This window comes from Leopardus geoffroyi, chromosome A2, assembly GCF_018350155.1.
Source record: "Leopardus geoffroyi isolate Oge1 chromosome A2, O.geoffroyi_Oge1_pat1.0, whole genome shotgun sequence".
Lineage (NCBI taxonomy): Eukaryota > Metazoa > Chordata > Mammalia > Carnivora > Felidae > Leopardus > Leopardus geoffroyi.
Window position 1 is genome coordinate 122649792 of NC_059331.1, and position 24018 is coordinate 122673809.

Sequence of the window (24018 nt, forward strand, 5' to 3'; positions counted from 1 at the left end):
CCCCCCGTTTAGTAGGTGCTCCTGCAGGGCCATAATCTCCGTTGGGCAGAAAAATCACTTTGGGATTGTGAGATTGACCTAAAAGCCTCATAACAGAAAACGATTTAGCATTCAGACCCCAAAGAACCTAAGCAGCGTTATTAGGGGTGCCCCCAGAATTCTCAGCCTTGGTTTTCTTCTTGATCCCAACCAGAGATTGAGCTCTGGCCCAGCCCCCCAACTCAGCTCTGACCTTGACTCCTTCCCCCGCCCCCCCATCTGAGTCTCAACCCTGGTCTAACCCAGACCCCAAATAGATCGCAGGCTGAGCTCTGACTCTGGGCAGAGACTGAGCTCTGACCCTGGCCCCATGCAGAGCTGAATCACGAGCCCGCGTGAGAGCGGCCAATGGTTCCAGCGGCCACAGCCCCTGCAGAGCCCCAGTTAGGTGAGGTGCCCTCTCAGAGGGCTGAAGATGGGGATTTCTGTCTATAGGGATCCATTCTGAGGCCCCGACCCTACTCCTGGGCTCAACTGCTCCTGTCTCTGGGGGAAGGAAGGGCTGAGTCAGGGAATAAGAAAAGGGGCTAACACTCGGGCAGGAATAGGGCCTGCTCAAGTACCCTGTGCCTATAGGCCACCCCAGAAGGGGTATCAGGGTCAAATATCCAACAGGAGCTGGTCCCTGAGGCCCATCCACCAGCTACAAGACCCCAGCCCCAGCTATGGGCATGCCGGGAGACGCCACTTTGCAGCCTGCTCAGGCCAGCGGGCATCAGAAGAGGCAGCAGTTGCTCAGCATCACCACAAGGGGGCACCAGACAGGAGCGACGGCAAATCCTCGGTGGCTCTGGATCTGGGCCCTGTGCTGGGAGCCCCAGGGTCTCTGGGAAGAACCCACCTGTCCCTGCCCTCAAGGAGCCCACCTGCTTGTGGGACAGACAGACCCATCAGGTGAGAGAAAAAACTAAACACGAGCTATCTTTTAAATTTAGTTTTAATTGTATACGTGGGGTGCACAAAATTTTTTTCTTAAACACTGCAATATCGGAGTTAATGCAAATGTTCCATTCGACCATTCCTCACATTCCATCCCTATGAATCTGTGAAAATTTGGGTTCAAGTCCTTGTGTGAACATATGTTTTTGTTTCTCTTGGATAGATACTTGGAAGTAAGATTATTGGGTCAGATAAGTGTATGTTTAACTTTATATGCAACTACCAAATTCTTCCCTAGAGAGGCTGTACCATTTGACATCCCCACAGCAATGGGGGGGAAGAAAGAAACCGTCCGTCTCTTTCCCTGTAGTTATTCTAGTGTGTGCATAGTGGAGCCCGTGGTGAAATTTATATTTCTATGACGGCTAATGTTGTTGAGAATCTTTAAATGTGCTTATTATTGAGAATCTTTAAATGTGCTTACTTGTCATTCATCTTGTCTTTGGTGAAGCAACTATTCACATCTTAACCATTCTTTTAAAATCCAGTTGTGTTATGGGGCGCCTGGGTGGCGCAGTCGGTTAAGCGTCCGACTTCAGCCAGGTCGCGATCTCGCGGTCCGTGAGTTCGAGCCCCGCGTCGGGCTCTGGGCTGATGGCTCAGAGCCTGGAGCCTGTTTCCGATTCTGTGTCTCCCTCTCTCTCTGCCCCTCCCCCGTTCATGCTCTGTCTCTCTCTGTCCCAAAAATAAATAAACGTTGAAAAAAAAAAATTTAAAATCCAGTTGTGTTCTATTAAGCGGTGGGAATTCTTTGTGCATAGTAGGTATGATTTCTTTATAAGATATGTATTTTAGAAATATTTCCTCTCGTTTAATGGCTTGCCTTTTCATCTTCTTAATTTAAGTATGTCTCTTGGTAACGCTATATTTTAGAATAATTTTTAAGAGCACCTGGGTGGCTCAGTCGGTTGAATGTCCGACTTTGGCTCGTGGGTTCAAGCCCCGCGTCAGGCTCTGTGCTGACAGCTCAGAGCCTGGAGCCTGTTTCGGATTCTGCGTCTCCCTTTCTCTCTGCCCCTCCCCTGCTTGTACTCTCTCTCTCTCTCTCAATAATAAATAAACATTAAAAGAATAAAAAAAATTTTTAAAATAATTTTAGACATACAGGACAATTGCAAAGGTAGTGCAGACGGTTTGTCTAATTTTAACATCTTATATAACCATGGTACAATTATCAAAAATAAGAAGTTAACATTAATACAATACAATAACTAAACTACACATTTTATTCAGATTCCACTAATGTCCTTTTTCTGTTCCAGGATCCAATATAGGATGACACTGGGCCCTCTCATTGGACAGAGCTAGAAAATATATAAACATATACTCATCCATATGTGTTCACACCCACGTATGTATGTACCTACCTATTAACATACCTACCTTTCTTCCTGTCTCTCTATATCTATCTTTAAAGGGAAACATGATTTTATACTAATACCTTTGACCCCAATCCAGCACTGTGTATTCATTCTGGCTTTTTTTTTCTTCATTTAGTTGTAACTTCTTTGGCTCTCATTAACCACAGTACCTTTATTTGGATCTTATCATCCACAATATATTTACCTATTTTCTCCACCCTACTATACATATGCAATGTATTTTCAGGATTGCTAACCCATACCTTTGTGAAAAACAAATTCACCAAATAGAGTGCAGAATTCATGTGTGGTACTTTTCACCTTTACCCCCACAGTGTCCAGGCAAACACTTAGGCCAACCCCTTTCTCTCCTACTCCCTAGAGTGTGGTTATGTCGTATATTTGTAATACAGGCAGATTCATTTGCCATAGACTGGATGGCATCCTGAACACCTCTGCCATTCTCGTTGATTTTCACTCCTTGAGATGTACAGTTCAGTGCATTTTGACATGCATGGAATCATATATCCCAACACCACATTATAATACTAGACACTTCTTTGACTTACCAGATTCCCTCATACTGCTTCAATATAATCAGACTCCTCTCTTACCCCCCATACTTAGTAATTACTGATCTTTTTGGCCCAGTCATTTCTCTCCCCTAGTATGTCATGCAAAGAATAACAGAGTGTGTAGCCTTTTGGGCTTGGCTTTCTTCTTTTACCTATTAAAGTAGATTTAAGATCCATCCATCTTGTTGCATGAATCAATAGCCTGTCTCATTTTATTGTTGAGTTATTACCTGTTGCGTGAATGCTCCATAGTTTGTTTATCATCATCTGTTGAAGGACATCTTGGTCACTTCCGGTTCTGGGTGATTATGAATAAAGCTGCTGTACACAATTGTATACAAGTGTTCACTTGGATAGGTACCTAAAAGTAGGATTGATGGCAAGTGTATACTTAACTTTAAAACAAACTGCTAAGCTGTTTTTCAAAGTGGTACTATTTTACATTCTCTCCAGCAACATGCAGAAGTTCTAGTTGTTCTGTATCTTTGTCTGCACTTGGTTTTGTCAGTTTTTAAATTTTAGCCAACCTAATACATGTGTAGTTTGTGGTTTCCATAATTTACATTTTAACCTACCTGGGCCTTTATTTAAAAAGAATTTCTTGCAGGTAGCAGATAGCTGTTTCTTGATTTGTCTCTAGCTGTTTCTTGATTTTTCTCTCAATCTACCGATCTCATTAATTGGGGTGATTAGTCCATTTACATTTAATGTATTTATTGATATTGTTGGATTTACCTCTACAGTTTTGCTATTTTCTCTTTATTTGTACTGTACGCTTTGTTTAATTTTTCTTCCTTTCCTTTTCCCTCCCCCCACCTTCTCCTCCTCCTCCTCCTTCTTCTTTTTGATTAACCAGTTTTTATATGATTGATTTTATTTCTGGTATTGGCTGCTTAACTGTTTCTCTTTGTTGTGTGTGTGTGTGTGTGTGTGTGTGTGTGTGTGTGTTTGCATGTCTGTGTATCAGCTCAAGGATTTCCAGTGTATATCTTTAACTTATTAGAGTATACCCTCGACTATATTACACTGCTTCACAGAGTATATACAAACTGCAAACATACACTTCCATTTTCTTCCATTTTCATTTTTGACTATTGTTTTCATACTTCTTACTTCTATATGTGCCATAAATCCCACAATACATTTTTATTACTTTTTCTATAAATAATCAATTATTGGGGCACCTGGGTGGCTCAGTCGGTTGAGCATCCGACTTTGGCTCAGGTCATGATCTCACGGTCCGTGAGTTTGAGCCCCATGTCGGGCTCTGTGCTGACAGCTCAGAGCCTGGAGCTTGTTTCGGATTCTGTGTCTCCCTCTCTCTCTGACCCTCCCCCATTCATGCTTTGTTTCTCTCTGTCTCAAAAATAAATAAATGTTGAAATGAAAAAAAAATAATTATTTTTTTAATTTTAAAAATTGTGGTGGAATGTATGTAACGTAAAACTTACCCTTTTAATCATTTTAAGTGTACAGTTTAATGGCATAAGTACTGAAGTATTAGGTATTCACAATGTTGTACAACCAGCATCACTGTCTATTTCTAGAAGTTTTCATCATCCTCAACAGAAACTCTGCATCCATTAGGTAACAACTCCCCATTTCCCCAGACCCTGGTAACCTGTATTCCACTTTCTGTGTCTATGAATTTGACTACTCTCGCTATCTCATATAACTGGAATCATACGGTATTATTTGTCTTTTCGTGACTGGCTTCTTTCACGAAAAGGGTGTTCAAGGGTCGTCCATGTTGAAGTGTATATCACTACTTCATTCCTTTGTATGGCTGAGTAATATTCCATTGTGTGTATGTACTACATTGTGTTTATTCATTCATCTATTTCTTTTTAATTTTTTTTAACGTTTTATTTATTTTTGAGACAGAGAGAGACAGAGCATGGACGGGGAAGGGCAGAGAGAGAGGGAGACACGGAATCCGAAACAGGCTCCAGGCTCCAAGCTGTCAGCACAGAGCCTGATGCAGGGCTCGAACTCCCCAACCGCGAGATCATGACCTGAGCTGAAGTCGGACACCCAACCGACTGAGCCACCCAGGCGCCCCTCCATTCATCTATTGATGGATGCTTGGGTTGTTTCCACCTTTTTTTTTTTTAATTTTTTTTTAACGTTTATTTATTTTTGAGACAGAGAGAGACAGAGCATGAACAGGGGAGGAGCAGAGAGAGAGGGAGACACAGAATATGAAAGAGGCTCCAGGCTCTGAGCTGTCAGCACAGAGCCCGACGCGGGGCTCGAACTCACAGACTGTGAGATCACGACCTGAGCTGAAGTCGGACGCTTAACAGACTGAGCCACCCAGGCGCCCCGGGTTGTTTCCACCTTTTGCCTATTGTGAATAATTCCACTATGAACTTGGATCTACAAATCCTATTGGGAGTCCTCCTTTCGATTCTTTTGTATATATGTCTAGGGATAGAAGTGTTTAACTTTTTGAGAAACTGCCAAACTGTCTTCCACAGCAGCTGTACCATTTTACATCCCCACCAGTGGGGCATGAAGACTCCAATTTCTCCACATCCTCATCAACATTCGTTATTTCTCATTTTTGAAAATAAAAAATGTGTGTGAAGTTATATCTCATTGTGGTTTAGATTTGGATTTCCCAAACGATTAATGATGCTGAGCTTCTTTTTATGTGTATATCATCTTTGAAGAATGTCTATTCAAGTCTCTTGTCCATTTTTGAATTGGGTTGTTTATTTTCTTGTTGTTGAGTTATAAGCGTTTTTTATATTTTTTGAATATTTTTTGAATATATTTTGAATGTTTATCAGATATATGACTTGTAGATATTTTCACCCATTCTGTGGGATTTTTTCATTCCCTTGATTGTGCCCTTTGCTGGACAAAATTTTTTAATTTTAGTAATATCCAATGTATTTATTTTTGTTCCCTGTGCATTTAGTGTTGTATTTAAGACATCGTTGTGAAATCCAAGGTAATGAAGATTTTCCCTTATGTTTTCCACTAAGAGTTTTATAGTCTTAGCTCTTAAATTTAGGTCTTTAGGGGCGCCTGGGTGGCTCAGTCGGTTGAGCGTCCGACTTCGGCTCAGGTCACGATCTTGTGGTCCGTGAGTTCGAGCCCCGCGTCGGGCTCTGGGCTGATGGCTCAGGGCCTGGAGCCTGCTTCCGATTCTGTGTCTCCCTCTCTCTCTGCCCCTCCCCTGATCATGCTCTGTCTCTCTCTGTCTCAAAAATAAATAAACGTTAAAAAAAATAAAAAAATAAATAAAAAAAATTTAGGTCTTTATCTATTTGAGTTGATTTTTGTATGTGGTGTAAGGGTCCAACTTCGTATTTTGCATGTGGAAGTCTAGTTTTCCCAGCAGCGTTCGTAGAAAAGACTGTCTTTTACCCATTGAATGGTCTTGCCAGGGTTGTCAAAAATCAATAGACCATACATGCATGGGTTTATTTCTGGGCTCTCTATTCTATTTCATTGGTCCAGATGTGTATATTTATGCCAGTCCCACATTGTTTTGATTATTGTGGCTTTGTAGTAAGTTTTAAACTTAGGAAGTGTGAGGTCTCTAACTATCCCCCCCCCCCGATATTCTTTTGATTCTTCACGGTTCCCCTGAAATTCCATATGAATTTTAATATGGATTTTTGTATTTTTGAAAAAAAAATGCCATTGGGATTTTTATAAGGATTTCATTGAATTTATGTATTACTTTGGGTAGTATTGTCATCTTAACAAATTAAGTCTTCTAATCCATGAACACAAGACATATTTTCCTTTCTTTAGGTCGTTAATTTCTTTCAGTAATGTTTTGCAGTTTTGTTTTGTGTTTTTTTTGTAAAAGTCTTTCACCTCCTTGTTTAAATTTTTTCTTTTTTTTTTTATTTTTTTTATTTTTTTTTAAATTTTTTTTTTTTTTCAACGTTTATTTATTTTTGGGACAGAGAGAGACAGAGCATGAACGGGGGAGGGGCAGAGAGAGAGGGAGACACAGAATCGGAAACAGGCTCCAGGCTCTGAGCCATCAGCCCAGAGCCCGACGCGGGGCTCAAACTCACGGACCGCGAGATCGTGACCTGGCTGAAGTCGGACGCTTAACCGACTGCGCCACCCAGGCGCCCCTGTTTAAATTTTTTCAAAACGTCTTATTTACTATTGTAAGTGGATGAAATGGTTTTCTTAATTTTATTTTTTTCAATGTTCATTTATTTATTTAGAGAGATGGAGAACATGAGTAGGGGAGGGGCAGAGAGAGAGGAAGAGAGAGAATCCCAAGCAGGCACCATGCTCAGCACAGCGCCCAACTCAGGGCTTGATCTCATGACCGTGAGAACACAAACTGAGCTGAAATCAAGAGTGGGTCGGTCAACTGACTGAGCCACCCAGGCACCCCTTAATTTCTTTGCAGATTGTTTAATTTTTAATGTACAAAAAAACCAACATATTTTTGCATGTCAATTTTTATCCTGCAATTTTGTTTAAGTGTTTATTAGCCTTAGTAGTGTGTGTGTGTGTGTGTGTGTGTGTGTGTGTATTCTTTAGGGTTTTCTGCAAATAAGATCATGTCATCTACCAACAGATAATTTTACTTTTTCCTTTCCAAACTGGGTCCTTTTTATTTCTTTTCCTGCCTCATTATTCTGGCTAGAACTTCTAGTACTACACTGAATAGAAGTGGCGAAAGTGGACATCTGTCTTGTTCCTCATCTTAGGGGAAAAACTTCCAGTCTTCACCACTGAGCATGATGTTCACTATGGGTTTTTCATTTGTGGCCTTTATCATGTTAAGAAAGTGCCCTTCTAGTCTTAGCATATCGAGCATTTTTGTCTTGAAAGGGTGTTCAAATTCGTCACATGCGTTTTCAGCATCAATTGAGATTATCATGTGTGCTTTTTTCTTCACCTATTGAAACCCAAAATTTTGTATATTTTGTTTGGATTTCCTATTTTTTTTTAAAGATTCTTTTTTCTTTAAATGTTCATTTATCTTTGAGAGAGTGAGAGGGCACAAGTGGGGAAAGGGCAGAGAGAGAGAGAGACAGAGGATCTGAAGTGGGCTCTGCCCGGACAGTGGCAAGCCTGAATGTGGAGTTCCAACTCAAGAACTGCGAGATCATGACCTGAGCCAAAGTCAGACGCTCAACTGACTGAGCCACCCAGGAGCTCCTGGATGTCCTATTGTTAGGGCAGAAGGAGGGTAAACTGGTCTCTGCTACTCTGATTTGGCTGCAAGCAGAAGTTTTCAAATACATTAAAAAAAAAACCTCTCCATGTGAATACAAATAGATTATTTCATCCTTTTAATAGTATTTTAATAGTATTTAATAATATGTTCTATAGTCTTCTGCTATATGAACAGATCATATTTTCTCTTGCTATTCCATTATCATTGGACATTTGTGTTGTTATCTGGTTTTTACTATGTAATACTTTTCTCTGGGGCAAATATTCAGAAATGGAGCTTCTGGTTTTTGAGTATGTTTATGCACAGATTTAAAAGATCAGGACATCTGGGTGGCTCAGTTGGTTATGTGTCCAACTCTTGATTTCAGCTCAGGTCATGATTTCACTGTGTGAGACAGAATCCCAGGTGAACTCTTTGCTGGGGTGGAACCTGCTTAAGAATCTCTCTCTCTCTCTCTCTCTCTCTCTGCCCCTCCCCAACTCGAACACATGCTCTCTCTTCGTCTCAAAAATAAATAAATAAACTTAAAAAACCAAAATATCGTATCAAATTCTTTTCAAAATGGGTGCACCAATGTTCACTCGATCTGCAAAGTATGAGTACCAGCTGCCCACATTATTTTGCAAATATCACATTAGCCATTAACATTTTAGGCAATGTGATTGGTGGAAAAGGGCAGCTCATTATTGTTTTAATTTTCATTTTCTTGAGTATTAGTGATGTTGAGCATCCCCACATCTGTTTATTGGTCCTGTAATTTACTTATTTTTCTGAATTGCCTGCTTATATCTTTGGCTCAGTTTTCGATTGGGTTGTTTTTCTCCTTACTGTTGATTTGTAGATTTTTTAAATGTTTTTGACATTTGTCATTATTGGTCATAAATATTTCTTTAGGTATGCAGCTTGCTTGCAGTTTTATCTGTGGTGTCCTTTCTGGAACATACATTTTTTAAATTTTTTTTTTTCAACGTTTATTTATTTTTGGGACAGAGAGAGACAGAGCATGAACGAGGGAGGGGCAGAGAGAGAGGGAGACACAGAATCGGAAACAGGCTTCAGGCTCTGAGCCATCAGCCCAGAGCCTGACGCGGGGCTCGAACTCACGGACCGCGAGATCATGACCTGGCTGAAGTCGGACGCTTAACCGACTGCGCCACCCAGGCGCCCCTACATTTTTTAAAATGTAGATGTTGTCAAACTTATTAATCCTTTCTTTGTGGTTTTTATTTTTTATATAAGAAAGTTGTCTTTCTTCTGAGGTCATAAAAATAGATTTCCATTCTTGGGGAAAAAAATCTCACTATTTTTTTTATAGTTAGGGCTTTAAACATTGTAGAATCTATATTTCGTAAATGTGAGCTAGAGAGTTAATCTTATTTTTTCCATACAAAGAAAGAAAGAATCGATTGTTCTAACCTTATTTGCTACTACATGCTGCTATTAGTGACTGTCCCCCTGTGAGCTAGGCTCTGTGTAAGGTAATTTATATGCCTTTTCTTGTTTCTTTTCTTGTCAAGCCTAGCTTGACCCTAAAGAGGGTATCATGCCCCTTTTCCAGGTGGGGAAACTGAGGCTCAAAAAGGTTACATAACTTGCCCACGGTCACACAGCTGGCAAGTGGTGGAGGCAGAATTTGAGCCTGAGTAGATACAGAGATAGTTAAAGACGGGAGTTCAGTGACCCTGGTCTATTCAGAAGTTCAATGGACTCGGGAGATCCTTGGATCAGGGTTTCTCAACCTCAGTTCCATTAACTTTTTTTTTTTTTCTAATTTTTTAAAATGTTTACTTATTTATGAGAGAGAGAGAGAGAAAACAAGGGTGAGCATGAGCTGGGGAGGGGCAGAGATAGAGGGGGACACAGGATCTGAAGCGGGCTGTGCGCTGACAGAGAGCTCTATATGGGGCTCGAATTCACAAACCGCAAGGTCACGACCTGAGCTGAAGTCGGACACTTAACCGACTGAGCTGCCCTGCTGGCCCCATTGACCTTTAAAACCAGATAATTTGTTGTATGGTCGTGGGGGTCACCCCGTGCATTGTAGGACGTTCACCGGCCTCTCGGGTTTCAATCCATTATACACCCGTTGCACCTTGCCACTCTTCCTCCCCACCCTTCATCCCTGGCTGTGATCACGTAGACTGCCTTTAGGCACTGTCAAATATTCCCTGGGGGATGAAGTTGCTCCCATTTAGAACATAATAATTATTAAGTGTCATATCAATTATGAACCGTGGTTAATGCTAATGACATTGACACTAATTACCCACCGTGATTGGTGGCAACATGCGTGCTCCCGCTGTTGCTTATTTGTAGCTGATGGACGGTAGGTTTCAGCTTTCCCTTTAAAATCAATCACACCTCCTCAGAGCGCTGCTCTTGCACCTGTGAGTCCTCACTTGGCCTTCTCCGCCCCCCCCCCCCCCCCCCCCCCCGCCCCAGCTCTGCTTCATCCTGAAGACCAGCCGAGAGCCGAGCGGTGTGTGTGCCTCCTGCCCGCACCGTTTTCACAGGGAAGCACAGAAACTCCTTTGGGAAAGGGCAGGTGGGTCTGGGGCATGGGGTGGGTCATGTTTTCTTTTCAAAATATTTTTCTTCGACGCTGTGTCGGCGATGAATGCAAATGGAAAAATAAAGCCCCGCTGATGTAAAATGATACCTCACCCTAGACGTGGCGGGGGTGGGGGAGGCTTCATCATTCATGATTCGCGTCCGGGCTGTAAACAGGCCTGCCGTCACCAGCAAGCTCTGGAAATGCAGACCTGCACACAGATGTCGGGAGCCACCAGGGACAGTGGCATTCAGGGCCCTGGGAGATACAGCGTGCTTCCAAATCCCCAGCTGCTGTACGAGATCCGGTGTCACCTAGAACACTGTCTTTAGCTCGGCCAATTGGGATTCCATGTTTTAAAGTCTAAAACAATAATAAAAACGACCAGGTAACAAACGTTCAAAATCATTTGAGCAGCTATGATAAGTCCTCTAGTTTTTGCTATTGATAACAGTTGTCTTGCTCTACTCAGAGTGGTCTAGCTCCTTGAATCCCCTTGCAAACCTCCCATTCGGGCTCATTTCCCCCTGTTGCCATAAAGATTTCTGGAGACTCTGACGAGCCCCCGGGTGAAGTCTAGAGCCTCGACGTCTGTAGATTCCACCCCGCCTTCCAGGCTGGCATCCTTTCTGGGGAAACAAGCCGGGTCCTGCTGATGGGACACCTTCTTGGCCAGCCCGTGCAGGGGCTTCATGACCACGTTTCCTTTTCTAAGCTCATTCCTACCCTCAACCCCTGCTGCATCGCCACAGCCCCGAGCCCACCCTTCAGCCCTGTGGATGAAGCTGGGCTCACCGACTAAACCGAGGGCTCCCTGACGTCGGCCCCCAGGTCTTCTCCTCTGAGCCTCTTTCATTTGAGGGTGCTCTCTCCACTGTGGGCTCAGAGGAGGAAACGGTAAAGAATATTGACCTGCCGGGGCAAGAAGTGCCTGTGGCCGTCACCTCTCTGGACCTTTGCTATTAGGACAGGCACACAGGCAGACTTAAAGACGGAGCGGAAGGGAGTGGGGTGCTCAGCCCCTCCCTGTTGGGGACATGGGGGCCCGCTCCAGGGCCGGGGCTGAGTTATGCATGGTGTCCTACAATCCTGTGAATATTTAGCTGGTTCTGTCCCCTTTGCTGGCGTCTGCCTGTGTAAACAGGCATGAGGGTAGGGGAGGCAGAAGCTGTGGCAGCAGCAGCAGCAGCAGGGGACAGTGGGGAGGGAAGAGGCCCGAGGCTTCAGCGAGGACCACCTGACTGAGGGAGCCACCTGTGAGGCCTGCCATGGACAGCAGGGCGTGGGCTGCCTACATCCTCTGCTTGCTGAGTCCATTACCAATTGTGAGTAGCCCCCCCACCCCGCCTCTCCTGCTGGGCTCCAGACCTGAGAGCCACAGGGCCGTACAGGGGGTGGGGTCCAGCTGGAGCCTGGTGGGGATCCCCACTGGCTTCCCCACCACACAAGTTTCTTCCTACTAAGCAGGCTGCAGAGGCCGTGGCTGGGAGAACTCCTGAGATGGGTGCTCCTCCCTCCCGTCCACTGCTTTTCCCTCCCCAGGCAGCTGCTTGTCTCTGGGTAGCTCTCTGAAAACCTGGCTGAGGTGAATTAGCTTCCCCCCAGGCCCGTCTGAGCTGTTGTTTCCCCCCAGGCCCCTCTGTGCTCTCTGGGGGCCACAGAGACTCTGCCCAAGACATGACTCCCAATCAGGGAAGCAGTTAGGGCCTCTCCTCCCCCACGTTCTCTCTTCTCTGAGCTACCCATCCCGAAGTCCTCCACAGAATCTCCAGACCTCTCCCTCTCCCCAGCATCCCAGGGGCCACGCTCCCGTTTGGCTGCTGCCTCTTAAGAGGGTGTGGGCCTGAACAGTATGTGGAGAACAGCTGCTCCCCTCCCACATTCTGGGGGACTATTCTTCTCTTGATACGCCCTGGGGCTGGGGAAGCGTTTGGCAGACTGATATGCTACAGAATTGGGTGGGGGACAGGGGTCCTCCCTGAATGTGCTGGGATTTCTCAGCATGTTTTCTAGGAGTTACTGCAAGCAACACAGGGACCAGGACAGGACATACAAGGTACTGGGTGGGAAGCTCAGCCCACATGGGCTGAGGTCTCCTTTTTCCTCCACTGGCTTGTGTGTGTGTGTGTGTGTGTGTGTGTGCACGTGTGACAGCAAGTGTGTGCAGGGGCTCCCACACCTTCCAAGCACAGTGTGGCACCTGCCCCCAAGTGCACAGCCTTTGGGCTTGAATCCTGGCATGGTGCAAGGAACTGTGTGGTCCAGGCAAGTTCTTCACCCTTCCTGAGCCTCACTTGTCTCTTCTGTGACAAAGAAGACGATATCTTCCCTCTAGGGCTGTTGCGCATTGACTGGGATCTGATCTGTCGAGGGCTGAGTATAGGGTGCAATATAGGTAACTTTTTTTTTTTAATTGAAGTATAGTTGACACATGATACCTTAGTTTTTAGCTTAGTTTCAGGTGCACCACATAGTGATTTCACAAGTGTATGTTATGCTGTGCTCACCATCTGTCACCACATAACACTATTATAACCCATTGACTTTATTCCCTGTGCTATACCTTTCCTTCCTGTGTGGTATTCATTCCATAACTGGAAGCCTGAATTTCCCACTAACCTTTACCTATTTTGCCCATCCCCCTCCTTTTTTTTTTTTTTTTTTTTTTTTGTCATGCAGGTAACTTCTACTGCCCTCCCTTCTGCAGTGAGGGAGCCTCCTTCCTCTCATCTGTGTGCACCCCATGGTAAAAGTGCACACACTCTCTCATCTCCCTACCCCTGCCCCTCTGCTTCCATTATCACATCTCTTTATCTGGCTCTGACATTCCTGCCTCCTCTTATGAGGACCTCATGTCCACCCAGATAATCCAGCATAATCTCCTTGTCTTGAGATCTTTAAGTTAATCACAGCTGCAAAATCTCTTTGGCTGTGCAAGGTGGCATATTCACAGGTTTCAGGGATTAGATATAGACATTTTTGTGTGTATGGAAGGCATTGTTCAGCCTACCAAGGTACTTTATGCAGGACTGTGTCAGGGAGAAGGAGTGCAGGGAAAGAGGAAAGGCCCTAATACATGGCTCACTGACTCAGCCAGCTCCGTGAGATCCTTGGAAGACTTGTGGTTAGTGTGTCTCAGAACTTACTTCCATGACATGACATTGGGAAGCATCTGTCCAAACCTCCATCTTTCTCTCTTCCTCTCTCCCTCCCCTCATCCCTGTCCCCCCTACTACCTTCCCCACTTCCCTCCTTTCTTCTTCCTGTCCCTCCTCCACCAAGTACGCTTATAAGTGCCATGAGCCAGGCCCTGGCTTAGGAGCAGGGGCACAGAAATGAATCAGGCTTTGTCTCTGTCCTAAGGTCATTTGCACCAGAGAACCAAAAGGAGCACCTAATTGGCTTGGCCTACCCCATTAACTCCTTCCTACAGGTATTGGGCCACGTGCACCCAGAGTGCGACTTCATCACCCAGTTGAGAAAGGATGAGAGGTTGTGTCTACAAGCAGCAGAAGGGGTGCCCAACACCACTCTGGGTAGGGTGCTTGGGAGGGAGGGGGTGGCTTCTTAGACTCCTTTATCTCCTCCAGCCTCATCATTCTGGATGCTGGATGGGTCTGTCCCCTGAGTCTGCTCTGCTCCCATCTATCTAGGCTGCCCTAGGACCTGGGATGGACTGCTGTGCTGGCCAATGGTAGGCTCTGGCGAGTGGGTGACTCTCCCCTGCCCAGATTTCTTCTCTCACTTCAGCTCAGAGCCAGGTGAGGGTTCTGGGCATGGTGGTGAGGTGGGGGGATTCGAGGTGGTTTCATCTGGTGGTGCCAGAATATGGCAGGCTCATCCCTGGCTTTGGGGGTAGTAAATCTGGATTTGAACACCATTTCCCTTCTTCCCGTGTGACCTTGGGCAAGTCAGTCAACCTCCTGACCCTCAGCTTCTGACCTGTGACCTGGGGAAAACAAGAACATTAACCTCATGAGGGGTAAGGATTGGTGAGCACGGCATGGAAGTGCTGGACCCAGAGCCGGACCCCGAGTAAACGTTCTCTGGATGTTAGCAGGGGGGCTGGCCGTGGGGGTGGAGGGGAGCAGCGGAGCCTGTCTGACTGCTAAGATGCTACCAGCTGCCCAGTGGGGGGAGTCTGGAAGGCCTGGACCTGGAATCCAGGCCCCTGGAGGGAAGGCTACCCTCTCTCTGCCATTCGGAGGAGCTGTTTGCAGACCGTGCCAGGGTCACCGGATGATCCATGACTCCTCTCCCTGTCCTGGAGAGAGAGTAGGAGTTTTAACCCAATTTCTGTTTTCACCTCGGCATGCCTTGCAGGGGCTGTGAAGCGGGATTGCACTATCACTGGCTGGTCCGAGCCCTTCCCACCTTACCCTGTGGCCTGCCCTGTGCCCCTAGAGCTGCTGACTGAGGAGGTAAGAGGCTCCCGGCATCTTAGAGGAAGGGTCACCATGGAGGCCTGTATGGATGGTGGACTGCACAACTGTAGAAGCCGCCATTTCCGTTGTAGCCAGCAGGTTGGCATATTAATTACAGCAGTTTCCAGAAGATGGCAGTGTCTGGAAGAGAGAGAGCCCTGGTCTTTTGCTAATCTGCTCAAGGGTGACACCTGTGCTAGGAGAGAGGGAGGCAGAGGGCAGAGTGGGAGATAGGCTGGCTGCCTTCTCTTTGGCATGCCCTCTCCACGCCCAGGCCTCCGGGACAGGAGCTCTGAGTGGTTCCAGGGAAACAAAGGCTCCTAGTAGTCCTGCAAAAGCTCCTTCCCTTCTCTAGTCCCCAGTCTGTGGAGTACTGTGCATGTCCCAAGTGCCTGAATTGAGCGGGGCCTTTGCAAGGTGCTTCCATGCCCACAATCTGCTATATCTTTCCCCTCAGCTAAGGGAAGGCATGAGTCTGACCATTTTTCAGATGAAAAGATAGATGTGGATGTTGATTGTTTGCATCCCTCAGGGGTCACTAATCCCCTCCCTTGGCCCGCACCCTCCATCTCCATGTTGGGGTGGGGGTGGTGGTGTCCAGGCTGGACTTTGGTCAATCTAAATACTTGGTCATAGAAATAACTGTTCCCTGTGGCTGTCCCTGTGGTTTTCTTTGGGGAATGTTGTATGCCCCAGATGGTGAGGCAGCAGGATAAACAAACCCCATTTCCCCTTGGGCTTTTGTCATTCCTTGGGAAAATGTAGTTTCTCTGTTGCCTGTCCCCCTCCCACCACCCCCCACCCCCAGAAATACTGAGAGTCGGTCATCTCACCCCTGTCCCCACCCCGTCTCACCAGAAGGTCAGGTGCAAGACAGGCTTAACCAACACTTCCCTTCAGGACGGAGCTTGCCAGGGTTCTCATGGGCACCCCTGCCCCCCGATGGGGAGTTCCGGGGTAGAATGGACAGCCTTCACCTGCTTGGTTGCCAAGCCTCCCTTTCCCAGAAAGTGCAGCTGCTGAGACTTTCTCTGTCTTGACCCTCCCAGAAATCCTACTTCTCCACAGTGAAGATCATCTATACCCTGGGCCATAGCATCTCGGCCGTGACCCTCTTCGTGGCCATCGCCATCCTGCTGGCTCTCAGGTTCGCGGTCGTCTTCACCTGCTCAAGAGCCTTTGCTGCCTCTCTATTGTCCACATTGCCACACCTCATTCCTTGCCTTCATGTTCAAGAGGTTCCCAGATCTAGGCACCATGGCCATTCCTCGCTTTTCCTTTTCTTTTGCCAGAGTGTTTCTCATCCACTCCTCACACTTGAGGGCTCACTGCAGTGGCTACACCTTTGCTCTTGTGGAACTTGTTCTGTTTGCTTGGCATGCCCACCTGCTTTCTTCTTGATGTATTTATATCTGCCAAAATTCAAAGCCCAGGTCCCATCTGCTTTAAGAATCCTCGTGGCCTCCCCTGTGGAGCCCTTCTTGACTATTCCAACCCTTTGACCATTGCCCCTCTTAAGCGCCCCCCCCCAAACAAGCCCTGACTTCAGAGTGTGAGCCCCATAGCATGGCTTGTGCTGTTCTCTGTCTCATGGGGATGTACCTCATCTCTCTGAGCACCCAGGGGACTCCCCTGGGCAGTCTCCTGCCATTTCTGCCTCTGTCCCCCAGACTATGAGCTCCCTGAAGGCAGAGACCGGTACTCTGTCCTCTCACCTATGCTGAGCCTAGGGCCGTGGTTGGCCAGCTGTCCTGCATGGCTAACCCTGAAGTCTCAAGTCCAGCCCGATCTGACCCAAGTCAGTTCAATTCACCTGCCACCATGCTCACCCTCATCCCTCCTTGCCCCTCCAGGAGGCTCCACTGTCCCCGGAACTACATTCACACCCAGCTGTTTGCCACTTTTATCCTCAAGGCGGGAGCCGTGTTCCTGAAGGACGCCACCCTGTTCCACAGCGAGAACACGGATCACTGCAGCTTCTCCACTGTAGTAGCTGGGGCTGGAGGGTGCTGGGGTGGGTGGGGGGAGGGAAGGCTGTGTTAGAGACCTAGATGCAGGGGTGGAGGGCCCCTCCAGCCCACCTGGTCCTGTGGGCTGACTCTGGGGCTCTGCCGTGGCCAATCACAGAACAGGAAACACCCTCTCCCTTCCTGCCCCTCCCCAGAGTCAGGTTCTAAATCCCCATCCCATTTCTTGGACCCTGGGGCCAATCTGTGTCATTTCCCATATTTCGGGTTCCCCTTTCATGCCTTATTCTGTACTCCAACCTAGCCCATCTGTCACCCCACTAGTCCTTTCATTTTGTAACTCCCCCTAGGGTGCCTGTCTGTGGCTGGGTGTGGGTCTGCCCCGGGCTGGGTGGAACTGGGTCCTTCCCTCAAGAAGCACCCATGGTGCCTGGGGAGGCAGAATGCACCAGATTATGGGACCACCCAGTGGGGGAGGGAGGTTGAAAGCTGGGCTTCAGGGAGAAGGCTTTGGAGCTGCTGGGGGGCATGGGGAAGACATGTTAAATGGAGGGACCAGGGTGAACAGACTCTCACAGACAGGAGCATGTCCAAGAACCAGGGAAGTCAGATGGGGGTGGGGAGGTGGAAGAAGCAGGGGAGAATGAAAATAAAAGGAAGCTGGGGGCCAGTGTGGAGGCCCAGAACACACCAGGCGCACTAAAACTGTGCCGGAAATGAACAGATACACAAACGGACAAACCAACAATGACCTTAATGAACTTAGAACAGACGTAATAGATGCGTATGGAGCACTTAGGTAGAGGCATTGCACTAAATGCTTTACATATATTACCACCTTTTATTTCCTACTTACATTTTCATTTTAGTCCCATTTGTACACAATTGGGACTGGGGCCAAACTCGGTTCATCTGAGCTCAGAGGCGGTGTTCCTCAGCGCTGAGAGAGCGAATCATGCACTGAATGAATGCATGCATGCAGGGGTGAGTGCCTGTATGTTTGCAGGAATGAATGGTGCTCCATAGCCGCAGCTCTAGAAGTTTGACCTCGCTTGCAGATGAAGAGCTGAGCTATGGGGAGGTTTCCCAGCTAATACGTGGTAAATTTGAACCCAGATCCCAAATCTGTGCTCTTAATCACCCCATTATACTACCACGTCTCCTCTGGGGCAGCCTACGGTTGAGGGACCTGAGCGGGGTAGGGGCTCCAGTGGGCACCCAGCTCTGAAGAACCCAGGCCCCCCGCCCACAGGTTCTGTGCAAGGTCTCCGTGGCCACCGCCCATTTTGCCACCATGACCAACTTCAGCTGGCTGTTGGTGGAAGCTGTGTACCTGACCTGCCTCCTAGCCTCCAAGTCGCCCAGCACAAGGAGGGCCTTCTGGTGGCTGGTTCTCGCTGGCTGGGGTGAGCACCAGGGCTGGCTAGTGGAGGGCTGGGAATGTCCAGGAAGTTCATCCAAAGGTCCCTTCAGCTTACTGATGATGACCCAAGGCCCAGAGAGGGGAAGGGACAGCCTGTAATCCTCCAGCAAGCAGGGGCCAGCTCCCCAGCCCCTGGGCTCTCCTCTCCTCCACTTTCCCGGTGCCCTGGGTCGCTGGTGGTGGTGGTGGCAGGTGGGGGCAGGTCTCTAAGCCGAGGATGCAGACTCCTTACTTGTGTCTCCCCTGTGCCCCCCAACAGGGCTCCCCCTGCTCTTCACTGGCATGTGGGTGTGTTGCAAGGTGGCCTTTGAGGATGTTGCGTGAGTGTGGGTGGCGACCTCAGCACACGGCACCAGGTCCCCTTGGGCATGGGCTGGACAGTCAGGCAGTGTGGCTGTTCTCCAAGCTGGGGAGAGGAGGAGGAGACCCCAGCCCTGCCTTCAGGGAACTCCCAGGCTTGGGTGTGAGATGGGTAGGCTGTTGTGGATAGCGTGGAAGGGACATGTCCTGGGGTGGAAGGGGGCCTCAGATTCTCAGGGTGTTGGGCTCAGGCAGTGGTGGGGGTTGGGAAGCACAGTAAATAGGGGCCTCCTAGAACAGGAGAAGTTTTGGGGCCAGCAAGAAGCAGCTAGGTGGAGAGAGATAGGGTAAGCCCAGCACGGATTGGTGCACCCCTTTGGAAGGAGGCCTAACTGGCTGAGGGAGGAGATAAGGCTGGAAGGGCATGGAGAGGAGGAAGGTGCCGGATTACTACAGAAAAGGGCTTTTCAGCGACTGTATTTTTGGCAGCCCCCCCCCCCCCCCCAATCAGTCTTAGCCTGTCCTCTTCCTAGGTGCTGGGACCTGGATGACAGCTCCCCTTACTGGTGGATCATCAAGGGGCCCATTGTCCTCTCTGTTGGGGTCAGTTCAGCCAGCGTCCTCTGCTTCATTCTCCCTGGGTCCGCCGAGGGGTTGCTGTACAGAAGGAAACATGACTCCAGGCTGGGAATCTGGATACCTGGGTTCTTCAGCCTGGCTCTGCCAGATTCTCTGTGAGGCCCTCTCGGGCCCTCATATCCCTTTGGTAAAACTAGGGGGTTGGTCCCCACCAGTGCTTGGGCTCCTTCCAGCTCAGAGTTGTGGTGAATTTGGGGCCCTGATTGTAGATCATCTACTACTGCAGCGAGGCTGGTGTGGGGCGTGGAAAGAGGGCTGTAACTGAACCCACCGCCTGCTCCTGTGCTGAAAACAGGGCATCGGGGGCCAGTTTGCGTGGCCTTGGTGAATGTGTGCATTTCCCCCAATTTTATCAAAAGTGAGGGACACCTGCTTTGTGCCAGAGTAGACCCTGGGAGATGCTGGAGGCAGAATGACCGGGCCCAACCTCCCACCCTTTATCCCTGGGCTGGAGAGCGAGGGGGACCCAGAGCTCCTCAGCCCCTGAGCTCCACGTGGGACCTCCCAGGCTCCAGGATACAAGCTCTAGAGCAGTGACCCGTACACCCACCCACCTGCACATCCCTGTGTCTCAAGGATTTGGGGTTTCCGATTCCCAAAGAGGCCCCATCCCAGCAGGGGCACCCCTGACTCTTGCCTTTTACCTTCTTGCCCCTCTATTTCTAGGTGAACTTTGGGCTTTTCCTCAATATTATCCGCATCCTGCTGAGGAAACTGGAGCCAGCTCAGGGCAGCCTCCACCCCCAGTCTCAGTACCGGTAACGTGTGTGTGCATGACGGGATGCCGGAGACATAACCGGAGTGAGAGCTGGTGTGGTTCTGTTTCATTCACTGGCCTGGTCCGTGCTCCTCGCCATGCTTCCAGAAAAAGATCAGATCTGGCCCCCGTCTTTTAGGAGATCACAATGTAGGGAGGAGAGAAGCAAACATCCAGTTATCAGGCCAAATGGGCTGATGAGTCCTGGGATCCATTTCTATGGGAGTCTGCAGAAGGAGAACCTTTCTAGATGAGGGAATGGGGGTAAGGTATGGTTAGGGAAGACTTCCTGGAGGAAGTGGTTGTTGAACTAGACTTTGAAAGATGCATAGATGTTGACTGGAGTCAATCGAAACAAGAGCATTTGGCAGCAAGGACAGCAAGATCCATGGTCCTGAAGTAAGGAAGCCCTGCATTGTACTGCACTGTGTATTTGGGGACGAGGCATCCGGAGTGCCTGGTGCATAGAGTCCATATGGGGAACTGATGGGAGGTGGGAGCAAGCAGGGGGCACCTGGGAGTTTCTTATTCCAGCCTTGGGTGCCTAGGGCTCGTCTTCTCCTGCAGGCGTCTCTCTAAGTCAACGCTTCTCCTCATCCCGCTGTTTGGAATTCACTATGTCATCTTCAACTTTCTGCCCGACAGTGCCGGCCTGGGCATCCGCCTCCCCCTGGAATTAGGACTGGGCTCTTTCCAGGTGAGGGCCCCCACAGGCACTCTTCCCCCTAAGTCCTTGGGCAGGAGGAAGGTGGTGCTGCCCACAGGTTTGATTGACTTCATGGTAGGTTGAAGGCTACTAGGCTGGTTATTCTTTCTTCCAGCCACTCCTCTATCTATTTAACTATGTCTGTCCATCTTTCATCCATCCATCTCTATTCATTCAACTACCCCTGAACCCATCTATACTCACCCACTTATCCATCTAACTACCTATTGTCCATCCATCCATCCATCCATCCACCCATCCATCCACCCATCCACCCATCCATCCATCCATCCTCCACCTATGCATCTGTTATCCTCTTATCTGTCCATCTATCCATGCATCTAACACTTATTGAGCACCTATTATGTGCCAGGATCTGTGCTCAATACTGGGTGATAGGTAAATGAAGGAAATCAGAGAAACAGGATCAACAGTATAGTCTTGGCAGGCTTGCTTGATGATTACATGAGACAATGTGCCTGGCACATAGAGATGAATGCATATGCCTTCCCTTTTCCTAAAGCCCTGGCCCAGGCCACAGCCTGGGGGTGGACACAGGAAAAGGGAGTAGAAAGACTCTGGGCACCTTGTGGTCAGACCAAGTTCTGATGTGGCCCTTTCTCTTTGGCTCCACAGGGCTTCATCGTTGCCATCCTGTATTGCTTCCTCAACCAAGAGGTATATAACTCTCCAGCTATCATTAGTCACTGAGTTTTCCCTTCCACCAGACCTGAGGCCACGTCTCTTCTTCCCAGGCCCTATGAATCCCAGCTCAAGCCAAACTCTGACTCCTGTGATCCTCTGTGAAGCTTAGTCTGTCCTGAGCTTCTAGATCAAGCTGAACCTGATTTCTTCCTATAAACATCCTTTATCCATCCCTTCTCTGGGCTGGACCAAGTATACTGTCCATTTAGGACCAGGATAGTCTAAAAGGATCCCCCAATTCTGTGTTTCTAAAACAACAAAAAGGAGAGTGGAGGAGGGAATAAGTCAGCTCTGGGAGGGACAGAGAAAGCAGAGACCGAGGAACAGAGAAAGTCAGAGGCAGACATAAAGGGAACAAGGAAAATAGAGTCAGGTGTAGCAACAGGGAGGATGATCGAGAGCAGAGCTGGGGATACTGAGAGAAACACCTGGAAGAGACAGACGGATGGAAAGAACAGACCAAGCAGAGATAGACATACCCATGAATAGACAGATGGTGCTGATACACATGTAGAAATATGGAAAGATGGCAGAGAGAGAATTAAAACATCCCACCCAGAAGGCACCTTGCATCTGTCCCTTAGGACAGACTTGCTTTGTGGGAGAGGTGGGGGAATTTAGCTGAGTGCCCTGGGTAGCCAGGCCCCGCTCTGTGCTCAGGCAGAGTCATGGGCTCCCTCTGGTGGCATGGATTTGCTGTGGGCTCTATTCTGCCAGAGACCTGGGTGCAGCTGTGGAACAGCGCTCGCCCCCCACCTGCCACCTCTGTCCCAGACTGGCTCCCTCCCCCGTGACTCTTTACTTCTACCCCAGCCTCTCTGAGTCTCACACAGTCTTATCTGGTGTCTGGGTGCGGACACAGGACTGTAGTATCTTTGTGTGGTGGCTCATGGATCCTGCAGACATTGAAAGGGTGAGGCACAGCCCTAGCTGAGGCCGGTGGGACCTGGGAAAGCGGCTTCCAGGGAGAGCTGTGAAGGGATCCGTCCCAAGAAGTCATGGTGGAGACCAGATAGTTACATGCCTCTAGTGATGGGGAGCTTACTACTTAACAATAGCTCTTCTGTTGTTAGGCACCTGTGGGGAAACTCACCTTTATGTTGAACAGAAACCTGTCTCCCTTTTGTCTTTCACTACAGCCCAAGTTTAGCTCTGTCAGGAGGGTCACAGCCTCTCAGCCCCCTCTGCCTTCCAACAGCCCCTTGGAGATGTGACAATACGGATTCCCACGCCCCCCAGCCCCACCCAGTTGCTTTTCTTTCAGGAATCTCAGTCCCCTCACCTGCAGCTCCTTAGACGGGGCTCTGAGTCTTTTCTCCTTTAAGGTTATATCCTCTGGACAGGTTCCCAGGGGCCATAGTTCAGTTCAGTGGGCAAGGGCAGGAGTGAATCCCAGAGCAGGGGATGGTCTAAGCCACTCATGGAGGACAGTGTGGTTATTTGCCCAGAAACTGAAGAAGGCATCCATAGAAAATGTCTTTAACTGGACCCACCCAAAGGCAGTGCTAAAAGTTAGAGAAGAGCTAAAGGGAATGGCCAAAATATCCACAGGAAGGAGGAAGTAGTATCTTTCAGAGACAATACTTAGTAGTGGCTACTGAGTCAACCATGGCTTCTCCTCTCCCAGGAATCCAAGTCTGTTTCTCCTGCATGGTCTCTCCCTGTACCTTCAGTCCCATTGGGGTGGAGCACAGAAGTAGCAGTGGGGCCTTCCTAACATCCTCTCCCTTGTCCCTGGAGGTGAGGACTGAGATCTCACGGAGGTGGCATGGCCATGATCCTGAGCTGCTGCCAGCCCGGAGGGCCTTCACCAAGTGGACGATGCCTTCCCACTCTGGGGTGAAGGTGTTGACATCTGTATGCTAGGCTGGCCACATCACGTGACTGGGGTCCACACCTGAACTCGGGCAGCTACAATAGCCCCCCCTCCCTCTGTAGAAGCAAGAGAGACCAGTGCCCCCGAGAGCCCTTGGGCCATGTCCCCACCCCAGCTGCTGCCCAGCCCTGGGCAGGGGTAACCCTCTTACCTTGTCCTACACCTGACCCCAGGTCCCTGTGTTTCTACCTCTGACCTCCTTGGTTCCTCCGTCCCCATTCTCCTCCGATTCCTTCTGCTAGAGTCTGGGCCATAACCCATGGCCAGAGGAGCCAATAAACTTGTAAATGGACAGACACAAGCATTGGTTGGAGTGAATATATGCGCCTCCACAGGGCAGGGGTCTACAGCCTTTGTTTGGCCTCTGGTGCAGAAGGACCTTCTTCATTCCTCTTTCCTGTTACGTCTCCATTATTCGCCTGTGCAAGCATCTTCTTGTGTAATTTATTCTTCCTTGTCTCTATCTCCACTCCTACCCCTCTCCTCCCACAGGCAAACATTCCAATGTGTTTAATGTGAATATTTGTGTTTCTGTGTGTTCTTGCAAAATATGTAGTATTTTGTGTGTGTGTCTATACTTTTAATT

The 24018-nt window shown here is 48.4% G+C and overlaps 1 protein-coding gene across 4 annotated transcripts; it reads left to right on the top strand.

Moving 5' to 3' along the window:
* Positions 1–417: 417 nt before the first annotated feature.
* On the top strand, positions 418–23728 carry GHRHR (growth hormone releasing hormone receptor). Of its 4 annotated transcripts, none has more exons than XM_045495227.1 (13): positions 617–933; positions 14069–14171; positions 14289–14396; positions 14959–15056; positions 16109–16206; positions 16913–17045; positions 18279–18432; positions 18709–18769; positions 19283–19352; positions 20055–20146; positions 20713–20842; positions 21488–21529; positions 23297–23728. In XM_045495227.1, exons 3-13 carry the CDS (start codon positions 14327–14329, stop codon positions 23420–23422), a joined length of 1074 nt encoding a protein of 357 aa, XP_045351183.1. In that variant the 5' UTR covers positions 617–933; positions 14069–14171; positions 14289–14326; the 3' UTR covers positions 23423–23728. The 4 variants fall into 4 exon arrangements, with proteins under 4 accessions (XP_045351181.1, XP_045351183.1, XP_045351182.1 ...); XM_045495226.1 differs by lacking the exon at positions 617–933 and adding an exon at positions 10530–10629; XM_045495224.1 differs by lacking the exon at positions 617–933 and adding an exon at positions 10822–11960.
* The last annotated feature ends 290 nt before the right edge of the window (positions 23729–24018 follow it).